Source organism: Plecotus auritus (genome assembly GCF_963455305.1).
Source record: "Plecotus auritus genome assembly, chromosome: 3".
Lineage (NCBI taxonomy): Eukaryota > Metazoa > Chordata > Mammalia > Chiroptera > Vespertilionidae > Plecotus > Plecotus auritus.
Window position 1 is genome coordinate 8,411,989 of NC_137772.1, and position 16,431 is coordinate 8,428,419.

General features: G+C 45.1%; 1 protein-coding gene across 2 annotated transcripts; it reads left to right on the top strand.

The window, feature by feature from the left end:
- Positions 1-790: 790 nt before the first annotated feature.
- CDKN2AIP (CDKN2A interacting protein) lies at positions 791-6,784 on the top strand. Of its 2 annotated transcripts, none has more exons than XM_080662505.1 (3): positions 791-1,504; positions 1,937-2,036; positions 2,740-5,621. In XM_080662505.1, the coding sequence occupies exons 1-3, from the start codon at positions 1,233-1,235 to the stop codon at positions 2,746-2,748; spliced, it is 381 nt and encodes a 126-aa protein (XP_080518631.1). In that variant the 5' UTR covers positions 791-1,232; the 3' UTR covers positions 2,749-5,621. The 2 variants fall into 2 exon arrangements, with proteins under 2 accessions (XP_080518631.1, XP_080518630.1); XM_080662504.1 differs by having other exon boundaries at positions 1,033-1,504; positions 1,937-2,067; positions 2,740-6,784.
- Positions 6,785-16,431: the final 9,647 nt, after the last annotated feature.

Below are 16,431 nucleotides of genomic sequence, written 5' to 3' on the forward strand. Positions count from 1 at the left end.
TTAGCTTATTGTTAACCTTACAGTCTACATATACCTGACATTGGAAACAGAATAACCGAGCGGCAGTCCACGTTAAGTGGGGACATTCTAGGTAGAGGGGGAAGAGGAGCTCCAGGAGGGGCAGGTCAGGGCGGTGGGGATCCCAGGCCCTTTCCCACGCCGCTCCCGGCTGCTGTGCAGCTGGAGTCCCGTTTCAGGAAACAGATGCAGGACGTGCTGTCCTCTGCGCGGCGTGGGCACCACCCGCACCCCCCGGAGGCAGCGGGGATCGCGGGCGAACTGCGGAGACCACACGGAACCCGAGCCTGCGGGGCAAGGACCAGTTTCAAAGGCTGTGCTCCGCAGGGCCACCGGAGCTGGGCTAATCGTTAAACCGTGTTATTTCAAGTATTGCGTTTGTGTTCATGGACTCCGCACCCTAAACGCGCCGCCCGGACGGCCTCAGAGCGCTTCGCTGGTGTTCCTCCAAAGCAGCGCTCGGTGCGCAGCCGTCAGGATCCAAAGATGGAGGCGATTATCCTTCTCCGGCCCCGGAGAGGTCAATGGGGGAAAAGAGACATATGTAATACTTTAAACAATAAGAATTTAAATTAAAAAGAAAAAGAAATGGAGGCGGACTTTTGGGTTGGCTCCGCTCAAAAACAGCGTCTCGGGCGGAGGCGCACGCCGAGGAGGGCTTGGCCCGGCCGGGCCGCTGCCGGGAGCCGGTCGCCCTCCGCCGCGAGCTGTTCGCCCTCCGCCGCCCGGCCCGGGCTCCCTCGCCAGGACTTCCGGCGCCGAGGCGGCCCGCGGGGGAGGGCGGCGGAGCTCGCGGCGTCACAAAGCCCGCCGAACGCTCGGGTCGGTGCCCACGTCCCGGCGCCAGGGACCCGCGGGCGGGAGCAAGAGCTCAGCCGCCCCGCCTCCGCGCCCCGCCCCCAGGGAGCGCCCTCCGCCGCCGGCGGAGTCTTAGCGTCGCGGCAGCTCGCGCGCCGCAAAGCGTCCTGGGAGAGCCGCGCCGGAAGGACGCACGCGCTCGGCGGCGGCGAGGTTATAAAAGGGAAGGAGCTGGCGGCGGGCGGAAGTGGGCGGACCGGCAGCTCCGGCGCTGTTGTTTGGGGCCGGGACCTCCTGAGGGGCGTTCTCCTGAGGGCCGTCGGTGCAGGCCGCAGTGACAGGGCCACTCGCCCAGCGCCCCCGCCTCGCTCCCGGCGCAGCGTCCGCTCGCGGCCTCCGCGACCTGCAGGCTCAACATGGCGCAGGAGGTGTCGGAGTACCTGAGCCAGAACCCGCGGGCGGCCGCCTGGGTGGAGGCGCTGCGCTGCGACGGCGAGACTGACAAACACTGGCGCCACCGCCGGGAGTTCCTGCTCCGCAATGCCGGGGACCTGGCCCCCGCGGGCGACGCGGCCCCCACGACCGCGGAGGAAGCTGCCGACGCCGAGAGCGGCACCCGCAGTCGGCAGCTGCAGCAGCTCATCTCCTTCTCCATGGCCTGGGCCAACCACGTCTTCCTCGGGTGCCGGTGAGTGGGGGCGCGCCCCCGAGCAGCTTTCCGGGTTTTGTCTTCAGCCCCGGCTGCGGCCCGTGGCCTGCTGCGGGGAGGGGAAGGTGGGGAGCGCGGGAATGGCGGGGCCGCCTGCCCTCAAGGGTAAGAAGGGCGAACCTGCCGGAAGCCGACATGCTGAGCGGTCTGTGGGTGCCCCCCTTGGGTGGGGGTGCTGCTGGCGGAGTTGTTGGCGGACAACCCTCTCGTTGACCGGCACTGAGTTTAAGGAGAGGGCCCGCCCCCCAGACGCTGGCGCACTTGTTTCTGAGGTTCCGGGAAAGTGCCTGGCGGTTGGTACACTTTCTCGATTGCAACCAGGAAACGCCGATCCTGTGGCCTGTTGGGCACCCCAGAAGTAGTAGCTTAGGAAAAAACACCTCTTAAAAGTGGCTTTTCCTTCTTTTTCAGGTACCCTCAAAAAGTTATGGATAAAATACTTAGTATGGCTGAAGGCATCAAAGTGACAGATGCTCCAATCCATACAACACGAGACGAACTGGTTGCCAAGGTGAAGAAAAGAGGGATATCAAGTAGCAATGGTTAGCAGATCATAGATGTGAACATATATAGGAGTTTAGAATATAAGTTTGATATAATTAGGAATTGTTACTACTTTTTAACATTTATGTAATGTTAATCAAGTGAAATGTCAAAACTGAATTATGTGTCTGTGTTTTAGGCTCTGAATTTGATAGTTTTCCTTTAATTGCTTTTAGATTTTAAAGTGTCAAATGTCTTTGTTGTTGATTTTTTGATATTAGAAATGAATGATGCTCTTCAGTGCTGTTTAAGAAAATGAAGTTATTTCACATGTTTTGTTTATTTTTAAATTAAGGGACCAGGGAAGGCCGCCTTTATTTTATTTATTTTATTTTTTTAAATTGATTGTAGAGAGAGGAAGGGGGGAGAGAGAGAGAAACATCCATCGGTTGCTGATCAGATCACACGCATCCTGATTGGGATTGAACCTGCAGCCTGAGATGTACCCTGACCGGGAATCAAACCACCCACCTTTTGATGTACTGGATGAAGCTCCAGCCAACTAAACCACGCTGGCCAAGGCTCTTCCACCCGTTTCAAAGAAACTACTGGTTCTAACATATATTTGCCTTGTGCCTTTATTTTAATGAGTATCTGTCTTCTAAATTTTTAGCTGATGTGTATGAGGTGGACTAGTCACATATCTGTTTTTCTTTTTCTTTTTTTTTTAGAAGGGGTAGAAGAGCCAACGAAAAAACGAGTTATAGAAGGAAATAACAATTCTGCAGTTGAGCAAGATCATGCAAAGATTTCTGCCAAAACAGAACCTGCATCAGCTCAGCAGGAAAACAACTCGGTGTGTACGGGGTCATCTACCAAATCAGAGAGTGGCGGGAACTCCACTCGGAGCTTTGGCACCTCAGATCAGAGTAGCTCTACAAGTGATGGTGATCGATCTGCTTCCAGCCAGAGCAGCATTTCCTCTCAGGTAACAACAGCAGGGTCCGGAAAGGCTTCTGAATCAGAAGCCCCAGATAAACATGGTTCAGCATCGATTGTTTCTTCGTTGTTGAAATCCAGTGTGAATAGTCATGTGACCCAGTCCACTGATTCCAGTCAACAAAGTGGATCACCTAAAAAGAGTGCTTTGGAAGGCTCTTCTGTCTCGGCTTCTCCAAGCATCTCAGAGGTTGAGGTGCCATTGTTGGGCTCCTCAGGAAGCGCAGAAGTAGAGTTGCCACTGTTGTCTTCTAAACCTAGTTCAGAGACAGCTTCAAGTGGGTTAACTTCCAAAACCAGTTCAGAGGCAAATGTTTCATCATCGGTTTCCAAAAACAGTTCTTCATCGGGCACATCCTTACTAACTCCCAAGAACAGCACATCAGTAAATACATCAATGCTGACTTCCAAAAGCACTTTGCAGGTAGCTGCATCGCTATTAGCTTCTAAGAGCAGCCCACAGACCAGTGGATCTCTAGTTTCCAAAAGCACTTCCTTAGCAGGTGTGTCCCAACTGGCTTCTAAGAGTAGTTCTCAGACTAGCACATCCCAGTTGCCTTCTAAAAGTACTTCCCAGTCAAGTGAGAGTTCTGTCAGATTCTCTTATTGCAAGTTAACCAATGAAGATGTGAAACAGAAGCAGCCTTTCTTCAATAGACTGTATAAAACGGTGGCGTGGAAGTTGGTAGCTGTTGGTGGCTTCAGTCCCAGTGTGAATCACGGAGAGCTCTTAAACGCAGCCATTGAGGCTCTGAAAGCAACACTGGATGTGTTTTTTGTCCCGCTAAAAGAGCTGGCGGATCTGCCTCAAAGTAAGAGCTCTCAAGAAAGTATTGTTTGTGAATTGAGATGCAAGTCTGTGTATTTGGGCACTGGCTGTGGAAAAAGCAAAGAAAATGCAAAAGCAGTTGCATCAAGAGAAGCATTAAAGGTATTTCTCAAGAAAAAGGTGGTAGTAAAAATATGTAAAAGGAAGTACAGAGGCAGTGAAATAGAAGACCTAGTGCTCCTTGATGAAGAATCAAGGCCTGTAAACTTACCTCCAGCATTAAAACATCCTCAAGAATTACTATAATATGTGCAAAATACCACCGCATACAGTATCTGGTATTGGAAGAGAGAAACTGACTTTTGTACCATAAACAGGCTTTCACAAATTTTGTATTGCTTTTTTCCAGTTTTGCAGAAAATTTACATCCTAGTTCTCTTCACACAGAAGAAGTTGTAAATAACTCATGAATGACAGTACACATTAAAAGATACGCATCAACAGCGTGCCAGTGTGCTGTTTTATTTGCTGAGGGAAATACTGTCCTCTATTTTTAATGCATTAGGTACGGTGTGTAGTTCTGTAGAGTCTTAAAACTTTTGTACTGCTTTTGATTTGGTGAAATTACATTGTCTACCACGCTTTTTTTTCCTAGTGGACTAAACCTCCCACGTCAAGAAAAGGGGACCATAGTATTTGAAAGTCTGAAGCTTAAGGTTTTAAGAATGGTGCCCATAATGTTGAATGTGTCTGTTAAATAATAAAAGAAAAAATAGTTGCCTCAGACTATTTTTATGAGAAGTTGTAAGCATTTTTTAGATATAAAGCAGTATAAAGTACTTAAGGTTATTTTATTCTGAGGTTGTTTAAAATTCATGATTTTGACCACTGCAGATGCTTTAAGTGGGTTAATAATTTATGTTTTGAGGTAAAATACAATTTACACTTTTTCTTAAGACAAATGTGGGTTTCTATATTAAACATATTTTGTGACTACTGCTATTAACAGATTGATTTGTTTAGATATTAAATGCTTTAAGCTATTTTACCTTTTCAAGAAGTTGTGTTTTTTTTCCCCTTAAGTCAGAACTAATTCCTGCAAATAAGCTTCCTGCTATTAGTCATTGTAAATTACAACCGAGTAGTTTTTCATAGCTGATATACAACTTTATGAATAGAGAAGGTACAGTTGGCAAATCTAGAACTGGATGGTCTTTTGTTTACAAATCTTAATACTGGGAAGAATAGAGAGCCTTGCTCAGCTCTTTAATGAGCTTGTTCAGTTGACATACCTTTGTTAGTAATGAAATGGAATCCTGTTTTTGTCTTGGGTGATCCTAATTGTATTATTCCATTGTGATACATTGTTTCATTTTTCTTCAGTGGCCCAAGGTGTCTTGTTATCTTTGTGGCTTTTCTTCTGGCTTTTGAGATCCTGCAAATTGAGCAGTAATAGTGACCATGTAAGAGAAAAATCAAGAAATGACCTCTCTCATGCCAGTAATATTAGAATAGGTAAACAGAACATAAGTAGCACAGTTAAATATGTAGAAGTTATTTCTATTTTATATTCTAGAAATAATAGATAAGGATACTTTATGTACTTGAAATAATCAGAGTTGTTTCTGTTTCACCAGATAACGTTTAAAAATGAATGACTCGAGAATGTTAAATTTGATATCAACGTTATCTCCATATTCTATAAATGGGTTGTGAGAAGCGATAACATGAATGAGTGGAAGCACTTTTAATTACCTCGCTTTCCTTATTGGAATGTGTATTTTGTGGGACGACGATTGTCAGAAAAATGAGCCAAATATTACAAAGAATAAATTTCTATAATGTATCTAGGTAGTTTGGTAAATTCCTAAATTGGCTTGTTTCAAGTTAACATAAAGGTTATTGAAAATATTTTAAATTCTAGTAACCTTTTGATATGGTAGAATTGGAGGTAGCTACTTAGTGTAAAAACAAATACTGTTTAATTTTTAAACATTTACTTGCTATAAACTTACTAAAAGCTTCAATCCCTTGAAATGTTTAAAGAATTCATGATTTAAGAAAAATGCATACTTTATAATTCTTTAAGATAGTATAGTACAGAAGAAAGCAAACTTGGGAATCTGTTATTGAGAATCTAGGCTCCCTCTGGGACTTGAGCCTTTAAACGTCATGTCATCTGTAAAGTAGGACTAATAGCTGCCACAGAGAGCATTGAAGACTAAGCAAGGCAATAGACTGAAAGTGCCCACTGTAATGCAGTATTCCTTAGTTACTAACTGCTTAGACATGTGTCCTGATTTCCTCAGCCTTAGGAGTAGCTGTGCTCGTTTGGCCCATGTTTCAGATGAAGAAACTGAAAAATAATTTGGTCAAAGATCGATTTCAAACCCGATTCCAGAGCCCAAGCTTTTACACGATGTTGTATTGCTTACCTTCTCCAAATTGTAAAGTTTTTGAAAATCCCCCTCAGACTGATTTTCAGCTAGTTAATGGTTAGTGACCGCATCTTCAAAGCTTCAGTCCCTTAAAATGAGTCACATCAGTAGCTCTTTATTAATGCTTCCCCTTAGTACTTGCCTGTCTTGAATATTCTCAATAGGGAATTATCCCTTATGGCTGCCGTTGAAGTTTGTTTTTAAAAACCCTAAAATAATTTGCAATCAGGTTTAGTGAGTAAAATGGGTTATTAAGACGGGAAACAATTAAAAACAAGACAAGACAATGTCCTGAGATTGATTTTTCTTAACATTGTTAAAATCAGAATTTTTTTTTTTTAATGGTAAAGTTAGAAAGTTGGGCCCTAGCTGGTTTGGCTCAGTGGATAGAGCATCAGCCTGCAGACTGAAGGGTCCCAGGTTCAATTCTGGTCAAGGGCACATGCCCGGGTTTTGGGCTTGATCCCCAGTAGGGGGTGTGCAGGAGGCAGCTGATCAACGATTCTCTCTTTAATGTTTCCCTCCCTCCCTTCCTGTCTGAAGTCAATAAAAATATATTTTTAAAAATGTTAGAAAGTTGACTTTGAAGACTGGTGGTGTCGTGAGTTTTTAACCCAAATTCTTGGGGCTGCTGGTGCTGCCACTGGCTGGGATAACTGTCATAAGGCTATATCAGCCCTACTTCCCATTCTCAATTCCTGCAGCACCTCTTTGGACTGTGAGCAGGAGTGGGGTTAGCAACTAGGGGGGCCAGTGTAGACAGCCAGCTTCCTTCTGCAACAGATATTAGAGTGGATGTAAGAGGAAAGTCCTCTATTTACTACAAAATGAAACATCTATTTTTAAGTAATATGCCCTATTAAAATTTGTAATTAGTAGGGACTCAGGTCAGGCTTAAGGGACCATTACCTAACATTAAATAACACTAAAAGCTACCATTCATTTTTAATTGTGAAATATAGGAGTCCATGAGGTCCATTTATATATTTAGTCCAATAATTATTAATTGAATGTCCATATAACATTTACATAGGTCAAAAAACAGAACTATCAGCAATTCAAGAACTCACCTGTGAATAGCTACCGTTTATTGAATACCCACAATATGTTGATGTTTCCCAGGTGTTGTTTAAGGCTTTCCAAAGCCTGTTGGGTGGGTTGGTATTGGTCGTGTGTTACAAATGAGGGAACTGATGACTGTTATGAATTGTTTCCTTCAGTTCACAGAACTGGGAAATGTTGAAGAGAAGATGAACAATGACTTGGTTCTAATTGGGGGCACCGAATGTAAACATCAGTGAGACATGCTGTCCCGTATTTGTTTCCTATGTTGCAGAAAATAAGTGTAATTACACAGGAAATTTGGAAAAAATTTATTTAAATTAGGAAACTTCTAAAGAAGTAACTACTCAAATATGTATCTGAAATAATCATTGCAAAATATTTCCTAGACAGTCTACTTGGAGAATGCAAAGGAACAATTTACAGAGGCAACGATATAGTCAGAGATGTAATCAATAGTTGAAACAGATAATCCTCATTGCTCTTCACCATTTGCTTTTTAAATACTTTTCTACACTAGCTAAGGAAGACATGGTTCACGTGAAATCAAAACCAACAGAGGTCCATGGAGGCGTTTATAGTTTATCTGCACTGTGGTGGAGGACCATACTTAATGAGGGAGTTAGTTATCACACATACTCAATAACCTGCAGTTTGGAAAAATCAATATGGGGTAAGCATGTGCACCTTTCTGTACTCAGGTTTCAAAACTTTGAATAAATGCAATTAACAAGAGAGATATAAGTAAAATAATACTATTTTGAAATTATTCCTTTCCCCTGTAATTCACATTTGTTAGCAGTCATTTCCTATTATGACTCATCTAGGAAAAGAGAAGGATAATGTGACTACAGAAGTCCCTACAAGGGTGGTGAGGAAGTGAAAGTCCACTCATTCCAGCCCTGGGAGATTGTGAGAAGTGTAAAGGGAAGCAGGCATTTGAGACAGTGGGTCCTGACTTACTCCAACATGAACTTCACTTGTGTCCCAATTGCCGCGGTGGTAGTACTGACAGTTTTCATTTAATGAGCCTCCCTGGTTTATCCCAACTATACTAGTAAAGAACGCATCACTCTGTAGGAAGTTCCAAGAGAAAAAGGAAGAGGCTTGAGTAAGAAATACCAAAGGCACCAGGAACTTAAATACAGAGCCACTGCGTTGCACAACACCAGGGGGCACCATTCACATGAAATATAATGGATATTATTTGATACAATGGATAATGTCCCTTGGAGTTTGGGAATCCCTGCAATTGCCATATGAGTAAACTTATGAGAAAAATCTTTTTTTTTTTTAAATATATTTTATTGATATTTTACAGAGAGGAAGGGAGAGGGATAGAGAGCTAGAAACATCGATGAGAGAGAAACATCGATCAGCTGCCTCCTGCACACCTCCCACTGAGGATGTGCCCGCAACCAAGGTACATGCCCTTGACCAGAATCGAACCCGGGACCTTCAGTCCGCAGGCCGACGCTCTATCCACTGAGCCAAACCGGTTTCGGCAGAAAAATCGTACTTTTAAAAAGTAATTTGAGCCCAGCCAGCGTGGCTCAGTGGTTGAGCGTTGACCTATGTATGAACCAGGAGGTCACAGTTAGATTCCTGGTCAGGGCACATGCCGGGGTTGCAGGCTCGATCCCTAGTGGTGGGTCATACAGGAAGTGGCTGATAATGATTCTCATCATTGATATTTCTGTATCTCCCTCTCCCTCTCTGAAGTCAAAATACACATTTTAAAGTAATTTGAATTAAATATTGGTTCTGTGAAGCATGGATAGCATATAAATTCTAACAAACTTATTGGAGGTAGCATATGCTAACGTTATTTGTTGATGCTGGGGGCACTATAAATGCTCAATAACAAATTACTTGTTCCAACATTCTCCTATATAGGGAATTATTTCAAGACGGTTGCCTAAAATAAAATTACATCAAGTGAAGTAAGGCTGCTTGGGTTAGGTTAAGGATTTTTTTCTCCACTCACAGACCTTGAGGGAATTTCAAGAACCAGGCAGATGAAGAATTGTCAGCTCGAGAATGGAATAAAACTCCGTCTGCTTTGTGGTCTCCTACAGATACTGCCCCTCAAGTACACCGTTTGCTTCTACACATTTGATGTAAACCTAACCCTCTCTTGCTCAATTTCCCTTTCACCTTTTTCTTGGCTCCATTAATTTTTTTTTTTCTTGGTTGTCACCTTTTGCTGATGTAAGCTAATGTCATCGCCTAAAGATTTTAAGATTTTTACCGTCTGCAACCACAGGAGATAATACTTCAGAAGTCAGACGCCCTATAAATTTCAATGTGATGCTGGTTCTGGGAGAATTCGTAAAAAAAAAGAAAAAAATTGCTGACCCTTTTGATCTCTGTCAGTATAAAGCAAGAGGGGAAAAGCGTGGTACATAGAAAATAATAAAAGGTCAGGCCAGCTCTGTTTCCAAGAAACAGATTTATTTGTGAATTTTTTGTAGACTTTGGTGGTTTTTTAGAATTTAAAAATCTATCCCTTTTTATTGTAAGGGAAGCCATGCCACCATATATTAAAGCCAAGTTTCCCAGCTGAGCCTTGGCCTACAGGAGACAAACTAAAGTAACATTAACAGCATATTGATTTGCTATTGTTGCTTAACAAATTACCACAAATTCTGGGACTTAACCAATACAAACTTGTAGGTTAGATCCAACTTGGGTGTCCCTGGGCTCCAATCAAGGTATTGGCAGCTCTGGGTTCCCTTCCGGAGGCCGAGGGAGAACCTGCTTCCTTCCATTTCCAGCCTCCGGAGGCTGCTTGCATTCCTGGGCTCATGGTCCTCTTCCTGCCTGCAAAGCTGGCAGTGGTGGGTTGAGGCCTCAACTAGCACACACTGATCTTCCTGCTGCCGTCACACCTCTTCTGACCCTGACTTCCCTGCCTCTCTTCCACTTCTGTTGCCTCCCTTTTCCACTTATACGGACCCCTGTGATTGATTATATTGGGTTCACACAGATAACCTCCATATTTTAAGGTTATCTCACCAGCTTTATTGTCTGCAACATTAATTCTCCTTTGCCATGTAACAGCATATTCACAGGTTCTAGGGATTAGGACATGGATCTCTTTGGGGGTCCATTACTCTGCTTACCACATAGAGGTCTGAATTTACCGCCACCACTATTTATCTTTAAAATGTTGGCTTTCTGACTTCACAAATAACTGTTGACTGTCTTGCTTCTGAGCAAGATACAGTATGGAAAGTGGCACAGCTTAAAAATGAGTTCTGCCGTGCGCTCGGTAATTGCTGAAAGACTGATCTACTTACTTTAAACGATGTCTGATCACAAGTACTCGCTGCCAGGGAATCCTAAAGGTCTAATAAAGGAGCCTCCAGGGCCAGGTATCCTTAAGTAAGAAAGACTTTCTCTTAAGAGTCAGGTAATGGAAGTAAAATCTCAGCTGCAATGGCAAACAAGTTGAGTTTTTTAAGACTTCTGGGGCACAGTGGACGGGACAGAATTGCAACCATGCCACGATGAAGCTATGGTGTGGGAAGAGCTATGAAATGTGTGCTCCATGGCTAACTTCGTTTACTTATTGCCTGACTGACCTCTAAAGGTTAAATAACAACTTCTCACTGCTGAGCAAAACACATCTTAAATTTATAGCTCTCAAGTATGGTTGGACAAATAGCCAAAAGCCACATCTAATTATTAAAACACTTGATTATACATTCTTCATAGCCGTAACAGTAAAATTCATTCCAGGCATTTAAAAATCACATTAAAGACCTAAAATTTCATTGCAAGTATCCTAGAGGTCAAAGGGAATGTTCATAACAGCATGATTCACTCCAGATAATATGGAACATAACAGCATGTTTCACTCCAGATTATCAGAGATTGTTTAAAAAAATTTACAAGCCCCAATTTTATGCGTTCAAAGAAAGACTTTATTTGGAAAGAATATCTTTATTTCATTGTTCTACCACTTTCAAAACATTTTTAAGTGTTCAAAGGTAAACACAGAATATAATCAACTATAATAAATAATGAATTTGGGAATAGTATGCATAATCATCTGGAAATAGTATACATAATTGTGTTGTGAAGGTTAATTTTATCAACTTGCCTGGGCCACAGAGGTGCCCCAGATATTTGGTTAAACATTATCCTGGGCGGGTCTTTGAGGGAAGAGATTAACATTTGAATCTGTGGACTTTGAAAGCTATTGTTGGCCTCATCCAATCCATTGAAGGCCTGAGTTAGAACAAAAAGGTGGAGTAGAGAGAATTTGCTCTTTGCCTGAGAGTTCAAGCTGGGACGTCAGTCTTGCTTTCAGACTCGCACTTGGATTGGAATTTATACCATCTGCTCTCCTGGTTCTCAGATCTTCAGACTCAGAGTGGAACCATGGGCTATCCTGGGTCTCCAGCCTGTAGGCTGCAGATCCTGGGACTTCTCAGCCTCTAAAACCACAGGAGCGCGCACACACACACACACACACACACACACACACACACACAGAGTCATGTTATATATACATATGTGCATATGTACCACAGTGCGGTTATGTGATACAGCACCACCACCCTTACACATAAAAAAGCACCTACAAAAAACAAGTAGTGATGCTTGAGGCTTCCCTGAATGCTGGAGCTTCCCTGTCTTCAGATAGCATGCCAACAAAGAGGAACCCTGCTTTTATATATCCAAATCCATTTCAACCCACACCTAAATGCTTTCCATTACCGAAAACCATGAGGAGAATGAGTAAAACATAAACTTTGAAAGAAACCGGAGTCTAAGATTAAGACCCTGATTGATGAAAGGCCTGGTAGCTCACATCCTTCAAGTCTCAATTCAGAAGTCACCTCCCCAGAGAGGCCGCCTTTGACCACATCAATAAACTAGTCCCGAGGAGAAACCAAGATGGCGGCACAGTTAAACACCTGAACTTGCTGCCTCGCACAACCACTTCAAAACTACAACTAAAAGAGAAAGCGGACATCATCCAGAACCACGGGAAGGCTGGCTGAGTGGAAATTCTACAACTAGAAGGAAAGAGAAAAGCACACTGCGACTCAGAGGAACTGCGGAAGTAAAGTCTAAAAGTACAGAGGTGCACGCGGAGAGGGCTGGCAACTGAGTACGCGGCTGGCTTTTTCAGTCCGCATGGAGACACAAGCTCCCGACTGCTCTGAACTCCAGTTCCGGGCGAGACTCTGGGGACCCAGACTCATACGGGGAGAAACTGGACTGTCTGGCAGTGGGCGGAACTCGAGGGTGGCTTTCTCTCAGAGGTGTTTGCAGCGATTACCGTGGGACACTGAGACCCAGGGGCCTCTTAGGGGAGGGCTGATGGGAAGCCATTGCTGTTTGCTCCGCCTTGAGACTCCACCCCATCCAACCTGTGCACAGAGGCTTTTGCATATGAATGGCCTGGTCCTTTGAAATCTAAACTTACCTAACAAACTGCAGCTGAGTCAGAGAGACCCAGAACATCCAAAAGAAGGCCCAAGGCCCCACAGCAGCTTGCACTGCTTCACAGCTGGGCCTCCTCTGGACACCTCCAAAACCCAAACAAAGAAGAGGAATCTGCAGATCTCTCCATAGCTCCTGCTGGGTGGCCTCAGGCAGAGGCTAAATTAGCACCTCCTTTGAGATCCAAGAGCCAGTGTACCCAGGGGTCAGAGTGGGACCACCCAGATTACAACTCCTCAGATCCATAAGGGACACACTCAGGGGGCAGACTCAGTGAGCACCAAAGCCCCACTGAAGCAAGTCTTGTCTCATAAGGGTGTCTCCATCACAGTTCTCCCATGGTAGACACAGCTGATCCTCACAGCCAATTGGCCTGGAGGTCAATTCCCCCCAGTGATACCAACAACAATCAAGGCTTAACTACAACAAGACTGTGCACACAGCCCACAAAGGGGTGCACGAAGCGTGTCCACCTCAGGTAACTGGGGAGGCTGAGCCACTGGAACCTATAGGACACCTAGCACACAAAGCCACTCTATCAACTCAGGCAAGCAGCCAAAATGCGGAGACAAAGAAAAAGATCACAAATGAAATAAATGGAGGAAAGCAAACTACTGGATATAGAGTTCAAAACCACAGTTATAAGGTTTTTCAAGAATTTTCTAGAAAAGGCTGATAAATTTAGTGAGACACTTGAGGATATGAAAAAGGACCAACTAGAAATTAAGCACACACTGACTGAAATAAAAAATAATAATCAGAGATCCAACAGCAGACTAGAGGATCAAAAGAATCAAGTCAAAGATTTGAAATACAAAGAAGCAAAAAACACTCAACTGGAAAAGCAAAAAGAAAAAAGAATAAAAAAATATGAAGATAGTATAAGAAGCCTCTGGGACAACTTCAAGCGTACCAACATCAGAATTATGGAGGTGCCAGAAGAAGAGAGAGAGCAAGATACTGAAAACCTATTTGAAGGAATAATGACTGAAAACTTCCCCCACCTGGTGAAAGAAATAGACTTACAAGTCCAGGAAGCACAGAGAACCCCAAACAAAAGGAATCCAAAGAGGACCACACCAAGACACATCATAATTAAAATGCCAAGGGCAAAAGACAAAAAGAGAATCTTAAAAGCAGCAAGAGAAAAACAGTTAGTTACCTACAAGGGAGCACCCATACGATTGTCAGCTGATTTCTCAACGGAAACTATGCAGGCCAGACAGGAGTGGCAAGAAATATTTGAAGTGATGAATAGCAAGAACCTAAAACCAAGATTACTCTACCCAGCAAAGCTATCATTCAGAATTGAAGGTCAGATAAAGAGCTTCACAGATAAGAAAAAGCTAAAGGAGTTCATCACCACCAAACCAGTATTATATGAAATGCTGAAGGGTATCCTTTAAGAAGAGGAAGAAGAAGAAAAAGGTAAAGATAAAAATTATGAACAACAAATACATACCTACCAACAAGTGAATCTAAAAATCAAGTGAGTAAAAAATCTGATGAACAGAATAAACTGGTGAATATAATAGAATCAGGGGCATAGAAAGGGAGTGGACTGATAATTCTCAGGGGGAAAGGGGTGTGGGGGGTGCAGAAAGAGACTGGACAAAAATCGTACACCTATGGATGAGGACAGTGCGGGGGGGGGGTAAGGGCAAAGGGTGGGGTGGGAACTGGGTGGAGGGGAGCTATGGGGGGAAAAAAGAGGAACAACTAATAATCTGAACAATAAAGATTTTAAAAAAATAAAAAGAAAATAAACTAGTCCCTACCCTGGCCGATTCTGCTCAGTGGTTAGAGCGTCAGCCTGTGGAGGGAAGGTTCATGGGTTTGATTCCTGGTCAAGGGCACGTACCTTGGTTGCAGGTTCCCCAGCCCCAGTGGGGCATGAGCGGGAGGTGGCCAGTCAATGTGTCTCATATCAATGTTTCCTCTCTCTCTCCTCCCGCCCTTCCACTCTCTAGAAATCAATGGAAAGAATATCCTCATGAGGATTAAAAATAAATAAAGTAGTTCCCATCCAACTGCACTATCTTTGAGTGGGTTCTCAACTGGAATTCCAGGGAACCCTGGGTTCTGCAAGATGTTATTAGGAGTTCCACAAAAGCCTGTGATTGAAAACAAATCATTCTTTAAAAAACTTTGCACTATGCAATGCTAGCACTCACAATGACCAACTGTCTTTCAGGCCAGTGTTCACGTGAGCCCTTCTCAGTGAGTTCTGGACACTATATAAGGGAGTCCACCTGATCACTGGCCAGCACTATTCAGGGGACAGTGGAGAGGGGAAGAAGGTATCAGCCTCTCCATCCTGAATGACAACTCGCCCAATCTCCCCACGTCACGGACTGACAGCAGTAAGAAAGCTGCTCCAGTTAGAATGTTGGAGAAAAATTTCCTGTCCTGGTGCTGGGCTAGGGGATTTTCATGTATATGAAAATCTTCCTCCTGTCAGAGTCTGGGGTGCACCACAGGACCCAGAGTCAAGTCCCCGCCCACCCACATGCACCTCAAAATCGTGTGAGACCGAGACCCCCAATTGGGCTAGATCCAGACCCGGCCAGTCCCCCCCTTGTCAAGCCCCGCCAGGCAGGGGGCGTAGCCTCAGGTCCCCTGGCCTGGTGCTAGGACAGGGGGCGTGGCCTGAGGTTCCCCAGCCCAGATCAGGGTGGGGGCGTGCCTTGAGGTCCCCCATCAAGCCCTGCCAGGCGGGGGGGAGGGGGGGGTGTGCAGCCTCAGGTCCCCCGGCCCAGCACTGAGAGGGGGGTGCAGCCTCAGGTCCCCTGTCAAGCCCTGCTGCGTGGGGGGGGGGGGGGCATGGCCTGAGTTCCCCCCACCCAGCACTGGGGGTGCACCTTAAGGTCCCCTGTCAAACCCCGCTGGGTGGGGGGCATGGCCTGAGGTCCCCTATCAAGCCAAGCCAGGCAGGGGGGCGCAGCCTCAGTTTCCCTGGCCCAGTGCTGGGGTGGAAGGTGCAGTCTGAGGTCCCCCAGCAAGCCCCGCCAGGCAGGGGGTGCAGTCTGAGGTCCCCCGGCCTGGTGCCGGGGTGGGGGGCACGGCCTGAAGTCCCCTGTCAAGCCCCACCTGGTGGGGGGCATGGCCTGAGGTCCCCCCACCTGGCGCTGGGGCAGGGGGAGCAGCCTGAGGTCCCCTAGCCCAGCACCAGGACAGGAAGCACACCTTGAGGTCCCCCATCAAGCCTGCTGGGCTGGGACATGGCCTCAGGTCCCCCAGCCTGGTGCTGGGGCAGGGGGTGCAGCCTGAGGTCCTCTGTCAAGCCCCACGGGGGCGGGGGAGGGGGTAGCCTCAGGTCCCTGCTGATTGCTTGTTAAGGCTCCTTAAGGGAACTTGGCCTCAGCTGTGGGTGCAGCCATCTTTATGACAGAGTGATGGTCAATTAGCATATCCCCTCTTTATTAGATAGGATTATGCTTCTGTTCTATATTTGTGTTTGATGTTTTAAAATGGCTGATGGTCCAATATGGCTATTTTTTTAGGAAAATATATGGGGTTGAAGAGGAACATTCTGGACCTACACCTATGAACAATTCTGTAATTAAGACCAATTACAACTTTTGGAGTCTTCGCACTAACAAGACAAAGAATACACAAAGTTACTTATCAGTGAGTTTTAGGCTGGCTGGTAATCCAAGCTGCCTATTCCACGGTGTGTTGTCAAACAACTTAAA

Coding starts and splice junctions, on each gene's coding strand:
- CDKN2AIP (XM_080662504.1), top strand. CDS start 1,233: ATGGCGCAGGAGGTGTCGGAGTACCTGAGCCAGAACCCGCGGGCGGCC. Junction 1,505..1,936: donor CACGTCTTCCTCGGGTGCCG/GTGAGTGGGGGC, acceptor CTTCTTTTTCAG/GTACCCTCAAAAAGTTATGG. Junction 2,068..2,739: donor AGGGATATCAAGTAGCAATG/GTTAGCAGATCA, acceptor TTTTTTTTTTAG/AAGGGGTAGAAGAGCCAACG.